Genomic DNA, 17,359 nt, shown 5'->3' on the forward strand with positions numbered 1-17,359 from the left:
GCATCTAATTCTGCAGTGAGGCATCTAGGAGATCTGTGTTACTTCTCTGATACACATACACAATTGTCAATGAAAATCAGGGTATGAATAATTTATTTTCTCCATTCATTGGAAGCCAACCATTTGGAAGATCACTCAGAAAAGACGAGATAAGTCTCCTGCTAAAAATCAATTTTAAATTTACGAGGAAAAGAGGAAATTTTGCTCTTCCCCTTGAATTTGCCCCAAGTCGAGGGTTTTATTGAATACTGTCGGCTTATTGGGTCATTTTTCATCAAAAGATGAGAAGGCGTGTGAAACCCCAGTCTCCCAGGACCAGCCGGCTGCGGGACCGGGCAGTTCTTGTGCAGACGATTTTTGTGGGCTTCAACTTTTGGGGGGAAAACAAACACAAATGCTCCTTCCACGAGGGGCGGGGCGAGGTCCAGGCGGCGCACCAATCAGAGCGCGCCCTGCCCTATATAAGGCCTGAGGCACCGCCCCCCCAGCAGCGCTTGACCCGCCTCCCTGGCTTCGCCTGCGGTTCCTCGGAGCTGTGATGTCCGAGACGGTCCCCGCGGACCCGGCTGAGCCCAGCCCGGCGTTTATGGCGAAGCCTTCAATCAAGAAGCGAAGGAAGAAGCAGGGGGGCCTGACGGGTGGGAGTCGCAAGACCCCAAGCCCGTCAGTGTCCAAGGTGATCACGGAGGCCCTGTCCGCCTCCCAGGACAGAGCGGGTATGTCGTTGGTCGCGCTCAAGAAGACGCTGGCGGCCGCGGGCTACGACGTGGACAAGAACAACAGCCGCATCAAGCTGGTGCTCAAGAGCCTGGTGAGCAAGGGCACCCTGGTGCAGACCAAGGGCACCGGCGCCTCGGGCTCCTTCAGGCTCAGCAAGAAGGCGGCGCCCGAGCTCGTCAAGGTCAAGAAGGCGGCCTCCGCCAAGAACAAGAAGCTGGTCTTGTCCCGGGAGTCCAAGTCCCCGAAGAGCTCCGCCGCCACCAAGAGGGCTCAGAAGCCGCGGGCGGCAGCCGCCGCCAAAGCTGCCCGGGGCGCCAGGAAGGCCGCGGGCGCCAAGGGCAAGCCCCCGCGCAAGAGCCCCGCCAAGGCCAAGGCCGACAAGCCCGCAGCCGGCAGGCCCAAGGCGGCCCAGCCGAAGGCCAATCCCAGGAAGGCGGCACCGAAGAAGTAAAAGGCCGCTCTTCAGAGAAACCCAAAGGCTCTTTTAAGAGCCACCCACGTAATGTTAAAATGGCGTGGCACTGGAAGCTTCTGGAAGTTCGCGACATTGCAGGTCAACCTCACTGCCTAACAAGCAAGTTTGTGATGTGAAATTAAAGGTTTTGTCGCGCGTGTAGACCTACACAGGTTCGGGCACCTTAAAGGGAGTCTTGTTGCCCAGTCCCGCTTCAAATACCGCACATGCCTCGTGTGAGCTTTTACTTTCCTGGAAGTACCCGTGTTATGTTAGAGGGAGGACTGGAGATCAGATCAGCGCCCAGACATACCTTCACTTTCTGTCTTTTACAAGTGCCACATTCCATTTTACACTTTTATATGGTGTCATCCTAGTCTGGTGTCCATGGACTTTGTAGGGGTCATAGAAAGTCAAGGTGTCAGATTTTGGATTATAGGGATTTTTAAAACTAATTTTTAATTGACTTTGTTTATATACTATGTGACTAATCAGTAAGTCACAAATATTTACAGTTTACACTTGTCGCAAGAACACTGAAATGCTATTTATTCTCATTATTTCCAAAGGAGTATAGTTAACTATTAGTTATGGTAAGCATATATCACATTTTAAAAATTTGGTTTGATAATATGATTGCTCTAATACGATAGTAATTCTATGTGTTTTATTTATAAAGGGCGTATAGATGGTGCTCCACAGCCAAAAAAAAAAAAAAGCTAAATTTAGTCTTTCTGGAAACGTAGGCTGCACAGTTGTTTGGGTCTGAAATCAAACGTTTTATAAAACAAAAACTGCTTGTATTTGAAAACGCTCAGAGTCTGAATTAATACATGTTACTCGTTTTAAAGTGCTTAAGTTTTCACTTGACTTGTGATTTAGCACTCTTGTTTAAAATAATCGTAAATATTAAATTAATGCTGTTAATCCTATTTTGGGCCTTGGTATTTCATTGCAAAACGATGTAGTTCACTCTTTCAATTCTAGCATCTTCTATAAGGTGACTCACTTTTACCTGGCCTTTCAGAACTTATTTGTGTAACTGGGCCGCTGAGAATTAAAAAAATTAAGTTGCATCCCATATGGAAGATGAGTAACCATAAGGGCTTCCATTTGTGTAGAAGCAGCCCGAGCCCGTGCCTCGCTGGGATACGCTGTCCAGGTTCCCTCGAGGCTGGAGCTTTTCTGCGCTGCGAAGAGGCTTCGCTTACCCGACGATCAGCACTGACCTCGGACCCTCAGACCCTCGTTTCGGAGGAAAAGGACTTGCGACGGGCCTCCGGGCGCCGCGCAAACCCAGCGCTCTGGGGGCGGTTCTGCGCGGCCGCGCTCACCTGCGCCGCGCGGCCTCCGCGCCTGGCGCGCGTCAAGCTGACGACAAAGTTGACCAACCACCGTTTTCCCTCCGGCTCAGGGGACAGCCATTAGCCTCTTCCTTTAGCCACAGAGAAAAGTGGCCCTCTAATCCCACGCCCAGGTAATTTAACAGGGTTTGCCGCACCGCACGGAGGACAGTGCCCTGGAAGCTTGTCCCCAAGAGGCGTCGTCTACACGGCCCAGTGCGCGTCAGGCCACAGGAGGTAACATTCCTGCGGCGCTGAACTGCCCACCCGGGGATTCTCTGGGCCGCCCTGGAAAGGCCTTTGGTTTGGTTATAGGAAGCGTTTGTGGGCTCCATCTGAGGGGATACTTTTTAAAAACTTTATAACCATATTGTAGTGTTTGGTCCATAACAAAGCAAACAAAAATTTTCAGTTTGTAGCAGACACAGTTGGAAAGGAAGGTGAGCTGGGCGCAGAGGCGAGTGAGGCGGGGCCGGCGCCCGAGGGCCAGCGCGGCCGGAGGCAGCTCCTCCTCCACGAAGGCAAAGGCCAGCTGGGCGCCCAGGAGGTCAGAGGCCGAGTCAGGACGCTGACGCCCTTGGTCCACGGTAATGGACCAACTGCTCGGCCTCTGGCTTAGGGAGGCGCCTGGCATGAGAACCGAAATCAACGAGGCTTAATTACCTGCAAACCCGTGGGGTTTGGGGGTGAAGACACTGAACCGGAAGCCCGGAAAGGAGGGGGAGGAGTGAGTGCCAACTGTGATCTTTCCAGACGCCGCCCTGGGCAAGTACATTAGGAATTTACATTCTTTTGCCAAAAGTTGATTTCTAACCGAGGGGGTTCCCGTGGGCCGCAGGTGCGCCGTCGCAGACGTAATTGGGAGGAATGTTTACCGAGCGAGGTCTGCCGCGCCCCGCGGGCTCCGCGTCGCTGTGAACTGCTTCTCGCCAACCCCGGCCTGCGCTTGTTTTACTGGGCACAAGGAGTGGGGGCGGGGGGTCCCTGCAAGAAGGTAAACCTGGGGGCTACCGAAGGTTTGTATCTTCCTATGCAAGCACCGGGCTGCCGAGAAGCCCCCCAGTGTGCTTACTCCCGCCGGGCTCCACGAGGAGCCCCCACTCCCTTCCCATCGCCCCCGCCCACAGTGGCTGAGGCCTGTGGAGAAGCCGCCTTAGAACCTAAAGTTACTACTAAAGGCTTAGACGCCCCCGCCCGACGCCCCAAAAGAAACAACACCGCGCACAGCTCTTCCCGAGAGAAAGTGGGCGGCCCTGAAAAGGGCCTTTGGTGGTGAAAATGTTTGGCTGGTGGACGCGGAGGCTCAGCCGCCGAAGCCGTAGAGGGTGCGGCCCTGGCGCTTGAGCGCGTAGACCACGTCCATGGCCGTGACCGTCTTGCGCTTGGCGTGCTCCGTGTAGGTGACGGCGTCGCGGATCACGTTCTCCAGGAACACCTTGAGCACCCCGCGGGTCTCCTCGTAGATGAGCCCGGAGATGCGCTTGACGCCGCCGCGCCGCGCCAGGCGCCGGATGGCGGGCTTGGTGATGCCCTGGATGTTGTCGCGCAGCACCTTGCGGTGGCGCTTGGCGCCGCCCTTCCCGAGGCCCTTCCCGCCTTTGCCGCGACCAGACATGGCTGCAGTGGCAGTGACCGCGCAGTCCTGACGCGGCCCTTTAAATAGAATCCCCGCGGACCTGATTGAGAGCCGCGGGCGCTGCGTTTATCGGATGAGGTCATCGCGGGGTGGGGCGAGGGGAGAGGTTAACATTGCGGCGGTTTGATTGGCCGGTGAACCTCGCGTTGTTCGGGCAGGAAGGGACGGTACAGACTTCATTTAACTGAAAAGTTTTGTTTCTTTTTTATCTTAATTCTTTTTTGTGCTAAGTGATAAGTTGGATGCATTTTTCTTCTAAGAAACGCTGAACAAAGAAAACTGCACTAATATTTCTTTTTATTTCTACTCAGAAACTAAAACTCTGTAATGGTTCCTTGGGGAATGTAGAAATAGTAAAGGAGGGGTATTTGTAAGTCAAGGGACTTTTCCTTTCAATTCTTTAAATATTCCTGTTTAAAGGGGCGCATTTTGACGGCCTCTCTGGTTCAGAGAAAGTATAAGCCTGACCTTAAAGAAGCTCTGGCCCTAACGGTCTTGCGTTTGGAAAAAGGGAAAGTTTGACAAAAAATTGCAAATTAAAACTGCTTCCTTTTCTTCTCCGTCTCCATGCGAACATTTATTGGCTGACCCTTTTTTATGCAAAGTCTGTGAGTCAGGGAGCAGAAAGCCAGCCTGGAACAGGCAGTTGTCCAGACCCTCTTTCTGGCCTGCAGAGCAGATCTGCCCGCAGCTCCAAACAAGCTCCTTCTACCTGTATTGACCCCTTTCAACCTTCTGCAGTTTTAGAGATAAGAAGGAAGGTTTTGTAGAACTGGGGATTAATCGCAGGGTAGGGCTAATGCTTGATTAATGTCAACACAAAGCCTTCAGGGGCTTCCCTGAGAGGCCTTTGATGAGATTATGGGTGTTTTAAACAAGGGTAAACCTATTTAAAAAAAAAAAAGGTTGAATGCAGCCGAATTGGATCTGAATGTGGTTTGGAAAGGGACTTCTCAAGTACAAAGTTCCTCCTTAGCTTCCTGCTGCAGTGTTTGAAATTTTCCACTCAAAGAGTCACTAGTTAAAAGAAAAAGAAAAAAACACCTCTCCTGATTCTGGTTAATAAATAAATGTCTATCTTGGAAACTTAGAATGAGACTGGCCTGAGAACGATTGCAATTTATAACCTCAGACTTAGGTAAGGGTGAAGACCCAGGGAGGGACAGGAGAGGGTAAGAAAGCTCTGAATGGCACATGGGTCGTATCACTTCTGAAATCCTCCAGTGGTTGCATTCTCCTACCCCAAAGTGAGAGTTTTTAGGTTCCTGACTTTCACTTCTCCCTCCCTACCACCAACACATATTGTAATCTCAGAACCTGCTCCAAAGTGTCCTGCCCAGTTTAAGGAGATACTGATTTACTTTTCAGAGGTAACAGACCAAAACCACGGGTCATGATGCTGGGGCATGAGCAGGGGAGAGAACTTTGACCTCCTGCTGCACCTGGAGCCAAAGGAAACCAACCACTTGAGACAGGACAAGGGTCCACTGTCCAGCACCCTTGGCCAAGTTCCAAGGTCCTCCAATTAAAATGTGCCTGCCAGGCTTTTGCATACCTGTTCCCCCTAAACCCTTAAAAACCCTAAACCTAGTCCCGTGAGCAAAGTGGTTTGGAGACATCCTGATTGATAAATCTTTCCTTACTACATACCCAGACGTTTTGAATTTTGGCAGTTTGAGGCACTGGGCACATGGATGCAGTAACAATAAGAAACTTAGCTAGAAAGAAATGACAAACATTACAGAGGAAAAATGCCAGGTCAGAGGTAAAGCAGAAGTCTCAACATGCTTTTTAATGCATAAAAATAAAGTACAAAGTATACACTATGGTTCCTTTTTTTTAACCCTCACCCGAGGATATGTTTATTGAATTTTTGAGAGAGTAGAGGAAGAGAAAGAGACATTGATTGGCTGCAGCTGATGATGCTCCAACCAACTGAGCCACCCGGCCAGGCCTATGGATCCTTTTTTCTATTCCCTTCTAATTCCCCTTTTTCCTAAAATTTTCTCAGTGACGTTGACTCAATAATCATGAATGTCAGAATGTAAATATCCAACAGGAATACAAATGGGGGACATCCGTAATCTCAACAATAAAAATAAATAAGTAAATAAGGGATATACATGTAAGATTTATGTAAAAAATGGATCCTTCAGCTGCTGTGGACACAGTACAGGTGTTAGCTGGGTCATGGGGCTTGGGAGAGGTCATCTCCCCCTAGAACGTGTGGCTTCCGGTTCTCCTTCCTCTTCACAGTCCTCTCCCTCTCAGAGTGAACCTGGCTTCACATGCACCCCCTTCACTCAACCTGTGAGCCCTTCCGATAGAATCCCCACGAACAACTTGTGTCTCACTGGACATGTGACATTTTCAAATAAATAAAACTATGATGCTCACCAAACCTCATACAGATATGGAATGCCCAGAACCACCCTCCACAGACTAACTCGACCAAAGCATCAGTTTTGAATTCTGGTTATTACTAGAATGTGGTTAGGAAAAAAACAGGTAGCCTGTAAGGACCATCCAGATTTTATAGAAGGTGCTTGTTTCTAAGTGTGTAAGTGTGTGGGTGAAGAACCCATCAACCATAACACCGTTGTTAGGTAACAAAATAAGTTTTTGCCTCAACCTCCCGGCAGCTTTTAACGAACTGCTCAACGATGACCGGTTTTGCTTTCCTTCCGTTCTGCGATTCCAGTGGTTCGCGTAGCTGGCGAGTAGTCTCCCTTATTTCCTCAAATTTTCAGGTGCTTTTCTCCTCCAGGGATGACCTCCAGTGCCCCAACCCCTGCTCTCCAGTTACACAACCTTGGTGACGAGTTTGACCGTGGCCGCCAGATGGCACCCTAGCCCGCACTACCAGGCTTTGTGGGTGGTTTTGCCAGAGGAGAAATGAGATACAGAATTTAAAATGTGGGGCTTTGATTTTTCAGATGCAGTTGACCTTAAGAACTGATGAACGAGGCCAGAGACATTAAGCTAAAAAATACTGGGAGACAATGCAGATTTATAACTTCAGTTATAAAAAAAGAAAATTAACAGGTCACAGGTGCAGATGGTTAATAACTGTGTTACTGTGAAGACGAGAGGGTGTTTCTTGACATCTCAGCCTGTGAAATAAACCCAATAGAAAACAAACTGTTGCCTAATTATTCATAACCTATCCTTAAGGGGGCAGAAGAGCAAGGGACACTTCTTGGGCGTTGGCTTTGAGGACAGGATGATACATATGTAAAGAGAAAGAATTTGTCAGTGTGCGTCCAGCATGGTTTGGAGGGAAAATTGTTACTGAACTAAAGGCATTCCCGCTTGGGGTGCTCTACTCAAGAGCAAGACAGTTGTTACTAGGTAGTTTTAGTTACTTGCAGCAAGTAAAGGAGACAGGGATTCACATCCAAGGCTGTGTCTCCCCAAAAGGAAGCTTAGCCATGGCTTATACCCACGACGCCTGGGGAACCCTGTATGACACCTCTGTGCACCTTAGAACAAAGGCACCCTCCTCAAGACACTCCCCACCCACTTTCTGGAAAACGACCATAATCCTCACGAGCATCGGTGGTGCCTCTAGCGGACAAGGTGTGTCCTTGCCTTTGGCTGTGGTGCAGGGGACAGCTCAGGCAGCTATACAGTGACCCAGGTCACTCTCGATGAGACCGAGGAGCGGGGTGGGGTTGGGTGGGTGGGACAGATGAGTCACTGGAGGAGAGTGAGAAGATCAACAGGAAACTTGAGTGGGTCCAGCAAACGCCTGAATGTGTGCACGGTAGCTGTGTGAGAATAGATGACCCGAGGAGAAGGTTAGAACATTTCTCAGAAGAATCCCAAGTCCCCCAAATTTAAGGAACCTCATTGCAGAGGTGGGAGATGCGATGACGTAGGTGCGTGGAGTCCGAGGTGATGCGGGAAACCAAGGCAGGCTCTATAAGCAGGCTGAGACTCACAGAGCCAGATTGGGGAGAGGTCACAGTGGGGCCTGTTGGCATGTAGACGCGCAAAACCTAAACGGGGGATGGTGCAGAGCAGGGAGTTCCTGGGCCGTCCTCAGACGCCAGGTGCTTCACCAGTGCGCCGTCTCTGAGTCTTGGATCTCTCCTTCCCACCGGGGTCTGCAGGCTCACTCATGGTAGGCCAGGACGTAGTCCCCCATGGCTCCTCCTGCAAAGATGAGACCCCCCCATCACAGGCTGGGCATCACCTTGCCTCCTAGCCACCTGCACCTGCATCACCTCCACCTGCATCACCTCCACCTGCACCACCTCCACCTGCACCTTGGAAAGCAGTCCATGTTCAAGGGAAGCCTGTTGAATCAGGAGCTTTCATTCTGAGGAAGCCGGTAACTCCTGCTCCCACAGAGGGGCCAGTGCTCCCAGAGACGGAGAGAAGAGCTGCTTCTCAGGGAGGCAGCCCCCTGGGACCCCCCTCTGCCCACTTCCTGCAGGAGCCCGAGTGCTTCCTGGGACAGAGCCACTGAGACTTCCTCTGACTTCTTACTCACGAGAAGCCTGCCTTTTCCGAAGGATTCGGAAGAAAATTCCAGTCAAGAGGATGATGGCACAGACGAGGATCCCGCTGATGACTCCAACGACCAGGGTGCCCGACACCGAGGGCTCTAAAAGCAGCAAAAGCAAATGAATGCCAGTGAATGCCGCTGGCCCGGGGCACGCCCTCCCCACCACGCAGACCACTCCGTCCCTCCCGCTTTAGGCTTTCTCAGCCCCAGGCTCATCCGTACCCCAGGTGGCAGCAAGGGGCTGCTCCAGGCCTGGGTGCTCCACCTGGCAGGTGTATCTCTGCTCTTCCCCCGGGGGCACAGACAAAGCCACCCAGCCCTGGTAGGTCCCATCCCCGTTGGGCAGCACATCCCCAGGCTCCACGTCCTTGGCATCCAGTGGCTGCCCGTCCTTCAGCCACCTCATGGTGATGTTGTGGGGGTAGAAGTTCAGGGCCTGACACCGAAGAGTGGTCACCGCAGAGGCCACGTGGCCAGTCACCCTCACCGAGGGAGGCCCTGGGCAGGAAAGAGGAAGGATCTGGAGAGGGGCCCTTCTACCCTCACCAGGAAGAGCTGGACTTTCACATCCCTTCCTCTGAGCGTAAGAGGAAGGAGACACCCTGTTCAGACCACGCAAGCCGCAGGGCCACCGATCTGTGTCCTAAAAATGTTCCAAGATTCTGCTCTGAGGTGGTGTCATGGGGAGAACAGTCACAGACATACCGGCCTGTTGTCCTGTCCCACATGCCACATGCACACCTGTGGGCCGTGTCTTCTGTCCTTTGTTAATATATTACATTGAATCAGATGTAACTGCCCTTCATGTGCATCGGAAATGATTGAATACGCACTGCGGGCAATCTCGCCTCATTCAACCAGCACCTATTCTTGTAAGACAGCGGCCGGCAGGGCCCATGGCCACACTCTGTGAAATAACCTTTAACCTTCAAGGCCGTGGCTAATCTGACCAGCTGCCTCCCTCCGCAACTTTTTTGGTGTTCGTGTGATAATTGACATCGCTGATTCCTAAAAGGCATACGTGCTCGCATGGTTCCTGGTTAAGTCGAGACCAGACACATCTTTGGCCACGTGTACGGAGACCAGAAATTAAGGCCACGACTCATGGCCGTGTCACAGGTCTCTTAAAAGATGGAGACGTCAGGGCAGAAACCCCAGAGCCACACAACCTTGGCCAGCTCGAGACTCTAGCCGGGGATCTCTGCCGGGCACCCAGTCCACTTTGTCCCTAAGGCATGGGGGCAGCAGGTGCCCCTGACATACCTTGCCGGTCCAGGACCCCTGTCCCCAGCTCCAGCAGCCGGCCCAGCTGCTCAGGGCAGATCCTCTCCAGGTAGGCCCTGTTCTGCCTGGCCCGAATATTGTTCACTTCCCACTCCAGCTTGGTGGCCCGGGCCTCGGGCTCTGCTGCTTTCCAGCTCAGTGTCTCAGGGCAGAATTCAAGGTGGTCCTCCCCGTCATAGCCGTACTTCCAGAAGGCCCTGCTGCTGTCCTCACGCACCTCGCAGCCTATGATCACCTGCAGGGTGTGGGGCTCTGGCGACACCCCCAGCTTTGTTATTGAAACCAAAGGAGCAGGTCAGGTCGCTCGCTCCACCACCTCTAGGGACCTAGTGACCTCAGGAAGCAAACTCCTTTCCCCCCCCATGCCTCCCAGGACCTCAGATTCCCCGCCTCCCCTCGTCCCACCCCTGTCCCCACCCCACGTACCCTTGCTGTGGTTGCCGTTGTCCATGATGGTCCAGAAGTCGACCATGAACATGTGGTCCCACCCTTTCAGGCTCTGACTCAGCTGCAGCCACAGCTGGCTGGTGGCCGTAGCCCACGGTGTGCGAGGCTCCGCTCGGCGAGTCTCGTGATCGTAGGACACAAACAGCTGGTCGTCCACATAGCCCAGGGCCGCAAACAGGGGCAGCCCAAGGTCCGGCTCTGTGGCACCCATCAAGAGATAGTGCAGAGAGTGTGGCCCTGAGGAGGGCAACAGGCGAACTGTGGGCCCAGCGGGGTCTGGAGGCGGAAGCCCTGTGCCTGGGCATCAGCTCCTACCCCCAGGCTCCTCTGGGCTCGGCCTGTGCAGTGACCAGGGTGCCTTCCCTCCCGGTGACCGTCCTGTCTGCTCCCTCCATGTGCCCTCCCTCTGCCCAGCGTGGCTGCCACCCAGGCCCCCAGCACTCGCCCAGTCAGGACAGGTTCCCGAGGAGCCAATAGGCTCCTGAAATCCTCAGGGCACCTCAGGGTGCAGCCCGGAGCTCGTGGAGCTCAGGGGTTGGTGCTCAGAGCTGTTCAGCTACAAGCCCAGAGGGACTTCCTGAGGTTCCACATCCTCGTGTTTGTTTGCTTATTCTCAGGGGGAACGAACAATATCAGAGGGGGGACTGGGCTCCCTGGGGTGCCCCTGGGGCCAGCACAGCCTCGAGGCTGGTTCTCCTGCTACACTGTGCGCCCTGGGTTCTTCCTTCAACACCAAACGCCCCGAGGAGACCTCTCAGGCCCTGGGGCGCTGGACACTAGCAGGTGAGGTGGGGACACAGGTAAGAGGCTGGTTGAAAACTGAGGTCACCACGCGAGCGGGAAAATCTCGGCACCTTAGGAAAGGCCCCTAATTAGGGAACTTGGTCACCGCTGCGACGCAACAGCCCCACCGAGAAGCAGAATTTGCTTTCAGTCCCCAAATAACAGGGAAGTTACGCTTCCAGGCGGAGCTACAGCCGCCAGGAGCCGCGAGGGCCCCGGGCAAATCCCCCCGGGAGTGGCCCGCACCCCAGGGCTCAGCGGAGGTGGAACTCGGACCCCAGGCGCCCTCCCACGCACCTCCGATCCCCGCACCTTGCATCCCACACCCCGCACTCCGCCCGCACCCACCCGCACAGCCCCCCCCCCCCCGCGCGCCCTACCCCAGCCCCGGCGGCGCCCAGTGTGGACAGGCCGCGGGGCGCTCGGGCCAAGGTGGCCCTGGACGAGGGCGCGGGGCGGGGGCGGGGAAACGACGCGGCCGGCCCTGGACACAAACCCAAGACCTGAGCCCCGGGCCCCGCGGGCGAGCTCGGCCTCCCGGGGAAACGAGGCCGCGGAGGGAGGGGGGCTCCGAGCGCGGCTCCGCGGGGCCCGGGACGCGCGCTGCGGGCCAGGCTGGGCGCGAGGCCCCGGAACCCACCCGCGCCCCACGGCCGGGTCCCCCAAACTCGGCGGGCCCCGCGCGCCGCCCCCAGCGTCGCGCCCGGTTCCCCGCGTCCCCGCCGCACTCACGCGCTGGGCTCTGCGCGGCCACGGCCCGCGCGCCGAGCGCCCCGAGCGCCCCGAGCAGCAGGAGCAGCGCGCGCCCGGCTCGCGGGCCCATCGGGCGGCCGGGGGGACGCGGGCGGCCCGAGAAGTCACCCCGCGGCCATCGCCGGGGAAACTTCCTGGCCGGTGCTGTCCTTTTCCGGCCACTGGCGGGAGGAAGCGCGTCTCCCGCCCTCGGACCGTCCCTCCGCCCGGCACCGCGCGGAGCGCCCGGGAGCCGCCCGCTGCGCCGAGGGCTCCAGGCCCGGGGCCTGCGGCGGACCCGCGGAAGACGTTTGACGACTTTCTTGTCTAAATGTTTAAATACTGAGTAATTTAAAAATTCAGCTACACACTGTCAAAACTCTTAACTTGGATTTGCCCATCTTGTTGAGTTAGAAGAATTCGATTTCATTATTTGATTAGAATTAATTGAATTACAATGTTGCCAAACTCAAGAAGTTCGCTGCTTGGGTTGAGCTATTTAAGAACCAAACGTGGTTGTCCGTAGGAAGTTTTAATATTTGCAGCAAATAAAATGTAAGGATTCACATCCAAAGCTCCGTCTCCCCAAGCGAGGTTTAGCCATAGCGTATGTACAGTATCTGTTCTGTTGCACGTCAATGTCTTCTTTGCAGTTGGCTACACTTACCTGCTTGAGTTCCAGTCAGGCTCATTCATTACAGCCATGCATGCAAAATGTGTGTGCTATATTTTAACATTTAGCAAGAACAGCAATAAGTAAGAACCCCCCAGCATTAAGTAAGGACAAGTGAGACTCTTGTCCTAAGTGGCAATAAGATTAACCAATTAGATCCTACAGAAACATTTTCACAACTCATGTAATTTAAGTTCCATAGACTTGACAGCACCCTGGAATCACTTGGAGAAACATTTAACTTCTTGGTGTCCTGCTCTTGTCCTCAGACACTGATTTAATTGGTGGGGGTGCCACCTGGGCCTTGGGACTTGAAAAGCTCCCCCTAACACACACACTCAACCAAGTTCAGGAACTACTGCCTTAGACTTCTCAAACCACAGTAACCAATTTACCACCTCTGATTTTCCTAAAATGTAATTACCTAATAAATCCAATAACTAATCAATACCTTTTGGCATGTATACAAATTTTGGCCAAGGAGAACCTCGAACTTGGAAATCAGGGTATCTTAATTGTAGGGGGATATGAAACAGGATCAGGCATATGCTGAATATCGGTGGAGTGCACTGGGGTTGATTGTACTATTTCCCAGCCCCGCTCTTGTAACAGTTTTGTTATTGAGATATAATCTGCAAATCATGCCATTTATTCATTTAAAGTGTCAAATTCAGTGGGTTTTAGTATATTCACAAAGGTATGAACCGGACCATTCCCCCAATCAATTTTATTTTATTTATTTATTTTTTTTAGATATACCTTTATTGATTTCAGAGAGAGGAAGTGAGAGGGAGAGAGAGAGATAGAAACATCAATGATGAGAGAGTCATTGATTGGCTGCAGCCCACAACCTGGGCATGTGCCCTGACTGGGAATCGAACCCCGATCACCTGGATCCTAGGTCAACGCTTAACCACTGAGCCACGCCCGGCCGGGCCCCCCCCCCCAAATCAATTTTAGAGCTTTTTCACCCTGTCCTCCAAAATACCTGTATGTTTTAGGCATCATTTCCCCCAGTCCTAGCCAATCTCGGAGCAAATCTCTCCAGATTTGCTCAATCTGGACATTTCAATGACGGTTGACCTTTGAATGACACATGTCTGAACTGCCCATGTGCACTTATATGCAGATTTTGGGGTTTTCTCAATTGAGGGCAGTTCAATTGACTTGCACAGGTCAAACCCACGTTGTCTGGAGGGGAAGGAGGGCAGAATTGTTATTATTTTATTTATTATATATTTAAGAGGGAGAGAGAAGTCCTTGCAGAAGAACAAATAACAGCAACCTGGAGAACAAATTACCACGACTACGGGGGATGCCCAAAGCAGAAAGGGGTCCAGGCAGGTCCTTCTGAAGGGCCTGGCTCCATGGGAGCCAGAAAGGGTCAACCGGAAGGAGCAAGTCATCTCGATGGAGACAAAAATTTTTCCAAGAAAGTTCAGTGGGAGCATGGCGATTGCTGCAGGTGTGGGCAGGTGTTGGTAAAGACACGCATAATCTCTCGCAGGTGCCAGAGCTGGGCACCTAGCAACCGTGGGCCTACCTACCAGGGGAAAGCGGAAAGCCAAAGGAACACTGGGAGTTGAATCTTTTAAAGCCAGGGCTCTCAAATTGTGGTTCCCCAACCAGGAAAATCATCATCATTGGGGAACCTGTCAAACGCAAATTCCCAGACCTACTGAAATGCAAAAGTAGGAGTGTAGCCTGCTCCTCTGTTTTAAGAAGCACCCCTTCTCCCACACCCAGTGTGATGCACAATCATGTTTGGGCACCAGTGATAAAGGTTGCTTGTCTGATCTGGGGGGGGGGGGGGCACTTGGGCTGGGCAGAGCAATCAGCTTCCATCCCTGCCCTTCGTTGTCTGAGTGGCATTTCCACAGCATATCAGGGGTTCCTAGCCTTGCAGCTGCAGTTCAAACCACATCTCAACAAAGCTTTCAGCAACTTTAGAAAATATATATCACTTTTCTGTTTGCCAAAGGACCTCATGCATACATACAGCTCATTGTAGCTGTATGTATGCTGACTTACAAACTCGATCCATGTTTATGAGAGAAAAATTGAAACCAGATAAGCAAAAAGAGGAAAATGAAATCCACCTGCAATCTCACCCTCCAGGAATGAAACCTTATTGACATATCAATGTGTTTCTTTTTAGCTGTTTTGTCACAGCTAGAGCTGTAGCTAGGATATATATATATATATATATATATATATATATATATATATATATATATATATATATATAATTGTGTGGTATAAGTACTTACTCAATATTTAAGTGTGGAGTGAATAAAGAAATGATTGAGCCAATGGTCAAGATTAGTCTATGAAACCAACTGCACACCCCCCCCTCCTTGAAGACATCCTGGCCCCTTATGTTCCCAGAGCAACTGGGTCCTACGACCATTAGAGAAGTTCTCGTGTGTCTGTAACAATCAGGAGCAGTAGGTGAAGGGATCCAGGTTTACAACTAACTTTCTGGTCTTATTGACAAGTCCGGTTCTCAGTGCAAATGTCAACTGAGTCCAAAGTCCTGCTTGCTTGCTCCTGGCCTTCTGCTGCACTGTGGCCTCACTCCAGCCCCTCTGGATGTTTATCTGCTCATCTGTTAAGTGAAGGACATAGCTTGTGATCACCAAATGATACATTATATGAATGACCTTTTGCAGCTGTAAGATGAACAGATGCAGACAATGGAAGGGCATAATCACAGAGTGGCGGGTTCTGAATCCATTTTGGGGTTAAGCTCCCTTGGATCTGATGACACACCACAGGGCAAGTGTCTGCTTCAGCCGGGAGAGTGTGAGGCCAGTGCAATGACTACTTTTGTCAATTGTTGTCCTTCAGCTCTTTCAGCCATAGGGACTTTAAGGGCAAAATGCCCTCAATGTTTAATATCTTCCGTTGAAAACCGTCCATATGCTCTTTTCAGTATGACAAGAAAAACAGCAGAGTCTATTCTCACGCTCACTTGTGTGCGACTTGAGTTTTTGTGAACTGCCGTCTTTTGCCTCATTTCTGAGAAGCATGCATGTGCTTTAAAAGCACGCAACATAATCAGTCTGCAAGGCAAAGTTATAGAGCAAATACACAAATTCTCATCAATTTTCTCATGTGTAAAGAGGTGATGATAACAGCTATTTTATAAAATGATATTCAGACTTAAATTAAAAAATAATTGAGCTTCTTGTCCACCTAACAATTTATTTATCTTTATAAAGAGTAGAGTATTTTTTCTAAAGGCCCAGGGAGCCAGCCTCTGTCCGGCTGCTCTGAGCCCTGACTCCGGTATCACAGCTTTGTCAGTTCTGAGGGATAATCGTTTCTTTCCGTCAAAAGGCTGTAAATGAAGGAGCTTTAAAATCTGCATAATACAACGTCAACCCAACGTTAATGATTAATGACCCAGGGGGCACCCTGAGCATCAGCTGTGCCAAGGGCTGTTTTCATTTGCGCGCCATCTAGTGGCCACAAGAGCAAACAGCACCCTCCTCTGTGAACGCCTTCAGGTGGCAGGGGTGAGGCCAGAAGGTATCTACTAACTTATCTTCCAGCAACTCAAGTGGCCTTGGAAACTGTAAAGGTTAAAACTCAGTTCTGAAAAATGGCTTAATTCTTTACCTAAAACCCTTTGCAATTACTAGTTAGCAACTGGGCAGTTTTAATTTGATTAAACGATTTGTTTTGTATGTCACCATAGCAAGGGGGATCTCTACTGTTGGACTTTTCTACAACCTACACTTTAGTGCAGTGACGTTTGGGGGTTTTATGTGTGTGTTACAATCAGGGTGCCAGGCTGATCTTAGGCACACTGCAAAGTCACAAACCCTTTCAACCATCTTATCCTTATGAGTACATAGTGTTTAATACATTTATTGTTGCTATCGTAATTGTCCCAACTGATATACCTTAACCAGGAATCTCAAAATTTTTTTCATTATTAGGGAAGAGCCAGTTGCAGTGTTACTATCTTTGCACATACAGGTTTTTGGGGGGTGGGGAGGGGTGTCAGCTTCCTTCACAGTGTGGTCATTTTACTTTAAAAATGAAAAGAAGTAATTTAGTATTTGAAAAGTTCTTTTGTAGGAGTATGTTTATGTCTAGACCCTGTGTCTAATTGTTCCCTCCTTTTCATGTCCGCTCTGACCATTTTCACAGACAATATTACTTTTTCTTAGGTCCCCCTATCCTCTAAACCCCACCATAAATAAGGGTAGAGTTTGTCCTATTTACCCTCTTGTTCCATGAAGCCAGAACAGTGCTGATTAGTTCTTTGTAGAATAAATGAATGAATCATTCAGCATGATTTTTCTAGACCACTTGGACCAGAAAAACTGTTAATTTGTTCCTCCCATGTTCTTGTTGACCTATATGGATTTACTGCAGTCTCGGGGCTTCCAGTGGCCTCGGGATCATCGTCTGTAAAATGGGCTAATGACTTCTGCTCACCAAAAGAAATAAAAGAACAGTTCAGAGTTTAAATAAAAAATTTAAAATAAAAAAATTATTATTAGACATTAATACGTAGAGGAAGGCTAAGAAATTGGAACAAAGCTTCTAAGATGAGCACTGTTGGTTAGGAGCGCCATCTGGTGTCCTTCAGGACAAACAGCAGGCTGTCTTGTAAACGCCGTTGGTTCTGGGGGAAGAGCCCAATCAGAAGTTCTGCAGAACTTAAGCAGGGCCAGGTGTGTTCCTAGTAAACAGGGCGGCGGGATGGAGTTCCTCGGCCCCTCTCAGGCATGGCACCGCACAGTTCTCCCTGGCAGCC

General features: G+C 51.1%; 3 protein-coding genes across 3 annotated transcripts; 1 reads left to right on the plus strand and 2 right to left on the minus strand.

Annotated features, from left to right (window-relative positions):
• The first annotated feature begins 538 nt into the window (after positions 1–538).
• H1-6 (H1.6 linker histone, cluster member) lies at positions 539–1,171 on the plus strand. The gene has a single exon (XM_016216264.2). It carries the CDS (start codon positions 539–541, stop codon positions 1,169–1,171), a length of 633 nt encoding a protein of 210 aa, XP_016071750.2.
• A 2,574-nt stretch (positions 1,172–3,745) lies between these two features.
• LOC148090835 (histone H4) lies at positions 3,746–4,135 on the minus strand. Its single transcript, XM_087827721.1, has one exon. The coding sequence runs from the start codon at positions 4,130–4,132 to the stop codon at positions 3,821–3,823; it is 312 nt and encodes a 103-aa protein (XP_087683847.1). The 5' UTR covers positions 4,133–4,135; the 3' UTR covers positions 3,746–3,820.
• Positions 4,136–6,686: 2,551 nt separating this feature from the next.
• On the minus strand, positions 6,687–12,003 carry HFE (homeostatic iron regulator). The gene is made up of 6 exons (XM_087827695.1): positions 11,913–12,003; positions 10,377–10,634; positions 9,930–10,202; positions 8,889–9,164; positions 8,652–8,765; positions 6,687–8,311 (listed from the first exon to the last, which is right to left on the minus strand). The coding sequence occupies exons 1-6, from the start codon at positions 12,001–12,003 to the stop codon at positions 8,271–8,273; spliced, it is 1,053 nt and encodes a 350-aa protein (XP_087683821.1). The 3' UTR covers positions 6,687–8,270.
• Positions 12,004–17,359: the final 5,356 nt, after the last annotated feature.

This window comes from Miniopterus natalensis, chromosome 19 (assembly GCF_054644295.1).
Source record: "Miniopterus natalensis isolate mMinNat1 chromosome 19, mMinNat1.hap1, whole genome shotgun sequence".
Lineage (NCBI taxonomy): Eukaryota > Metazoa > Chordata > Mammalia > Chiroptera > Miniopteridae > Miniopterus > Miniopterus natalensis.

What these genes read in the sequence shown, in the direction of transcription:
- H1-6 (XM_016216264.2), top strand. Translation starts at nt 539, where the DNA reads ATGTCCGAGACGGTCCCCGCGGACCCGGCTGAGCCCAGCCCGGCGTTT.
- LOC148090835 (XM_087827721.1), bottom strand. Translation starts at nt 4,132, where the DNA reads ATGTCTGGTCGCGGCAAAGGCGGGAAGGGCCTCGGGAAGGGCGGCGCC.
- HFE (XM_087827695.1), bottom strand. Translation starts at nt 12,003, where the DNA reads ATGGGCCCGCGAGCCGGGCGCGCGCTGCTCCTGCTGCTCGGGGCGCTC. An exon ending in CAACGGCAACCACAGCAAGG is followed by an intron (nt 10,203 to 10,376) that starts GTACGTGGGGTG and finishes GGGTGTCGCCAG; the next exon opens with AGCCCCACACCCTGCAGGTG. An exon ending in GCCCCTTGCTGCCACCTGGG is followed by an intron (nt 8,766 to 8,888) that starts GTACGGATGAGC and finishes TGCTGCTTTTAG; the next exon opens with AGCCCTCGGTGTCGGGCACC.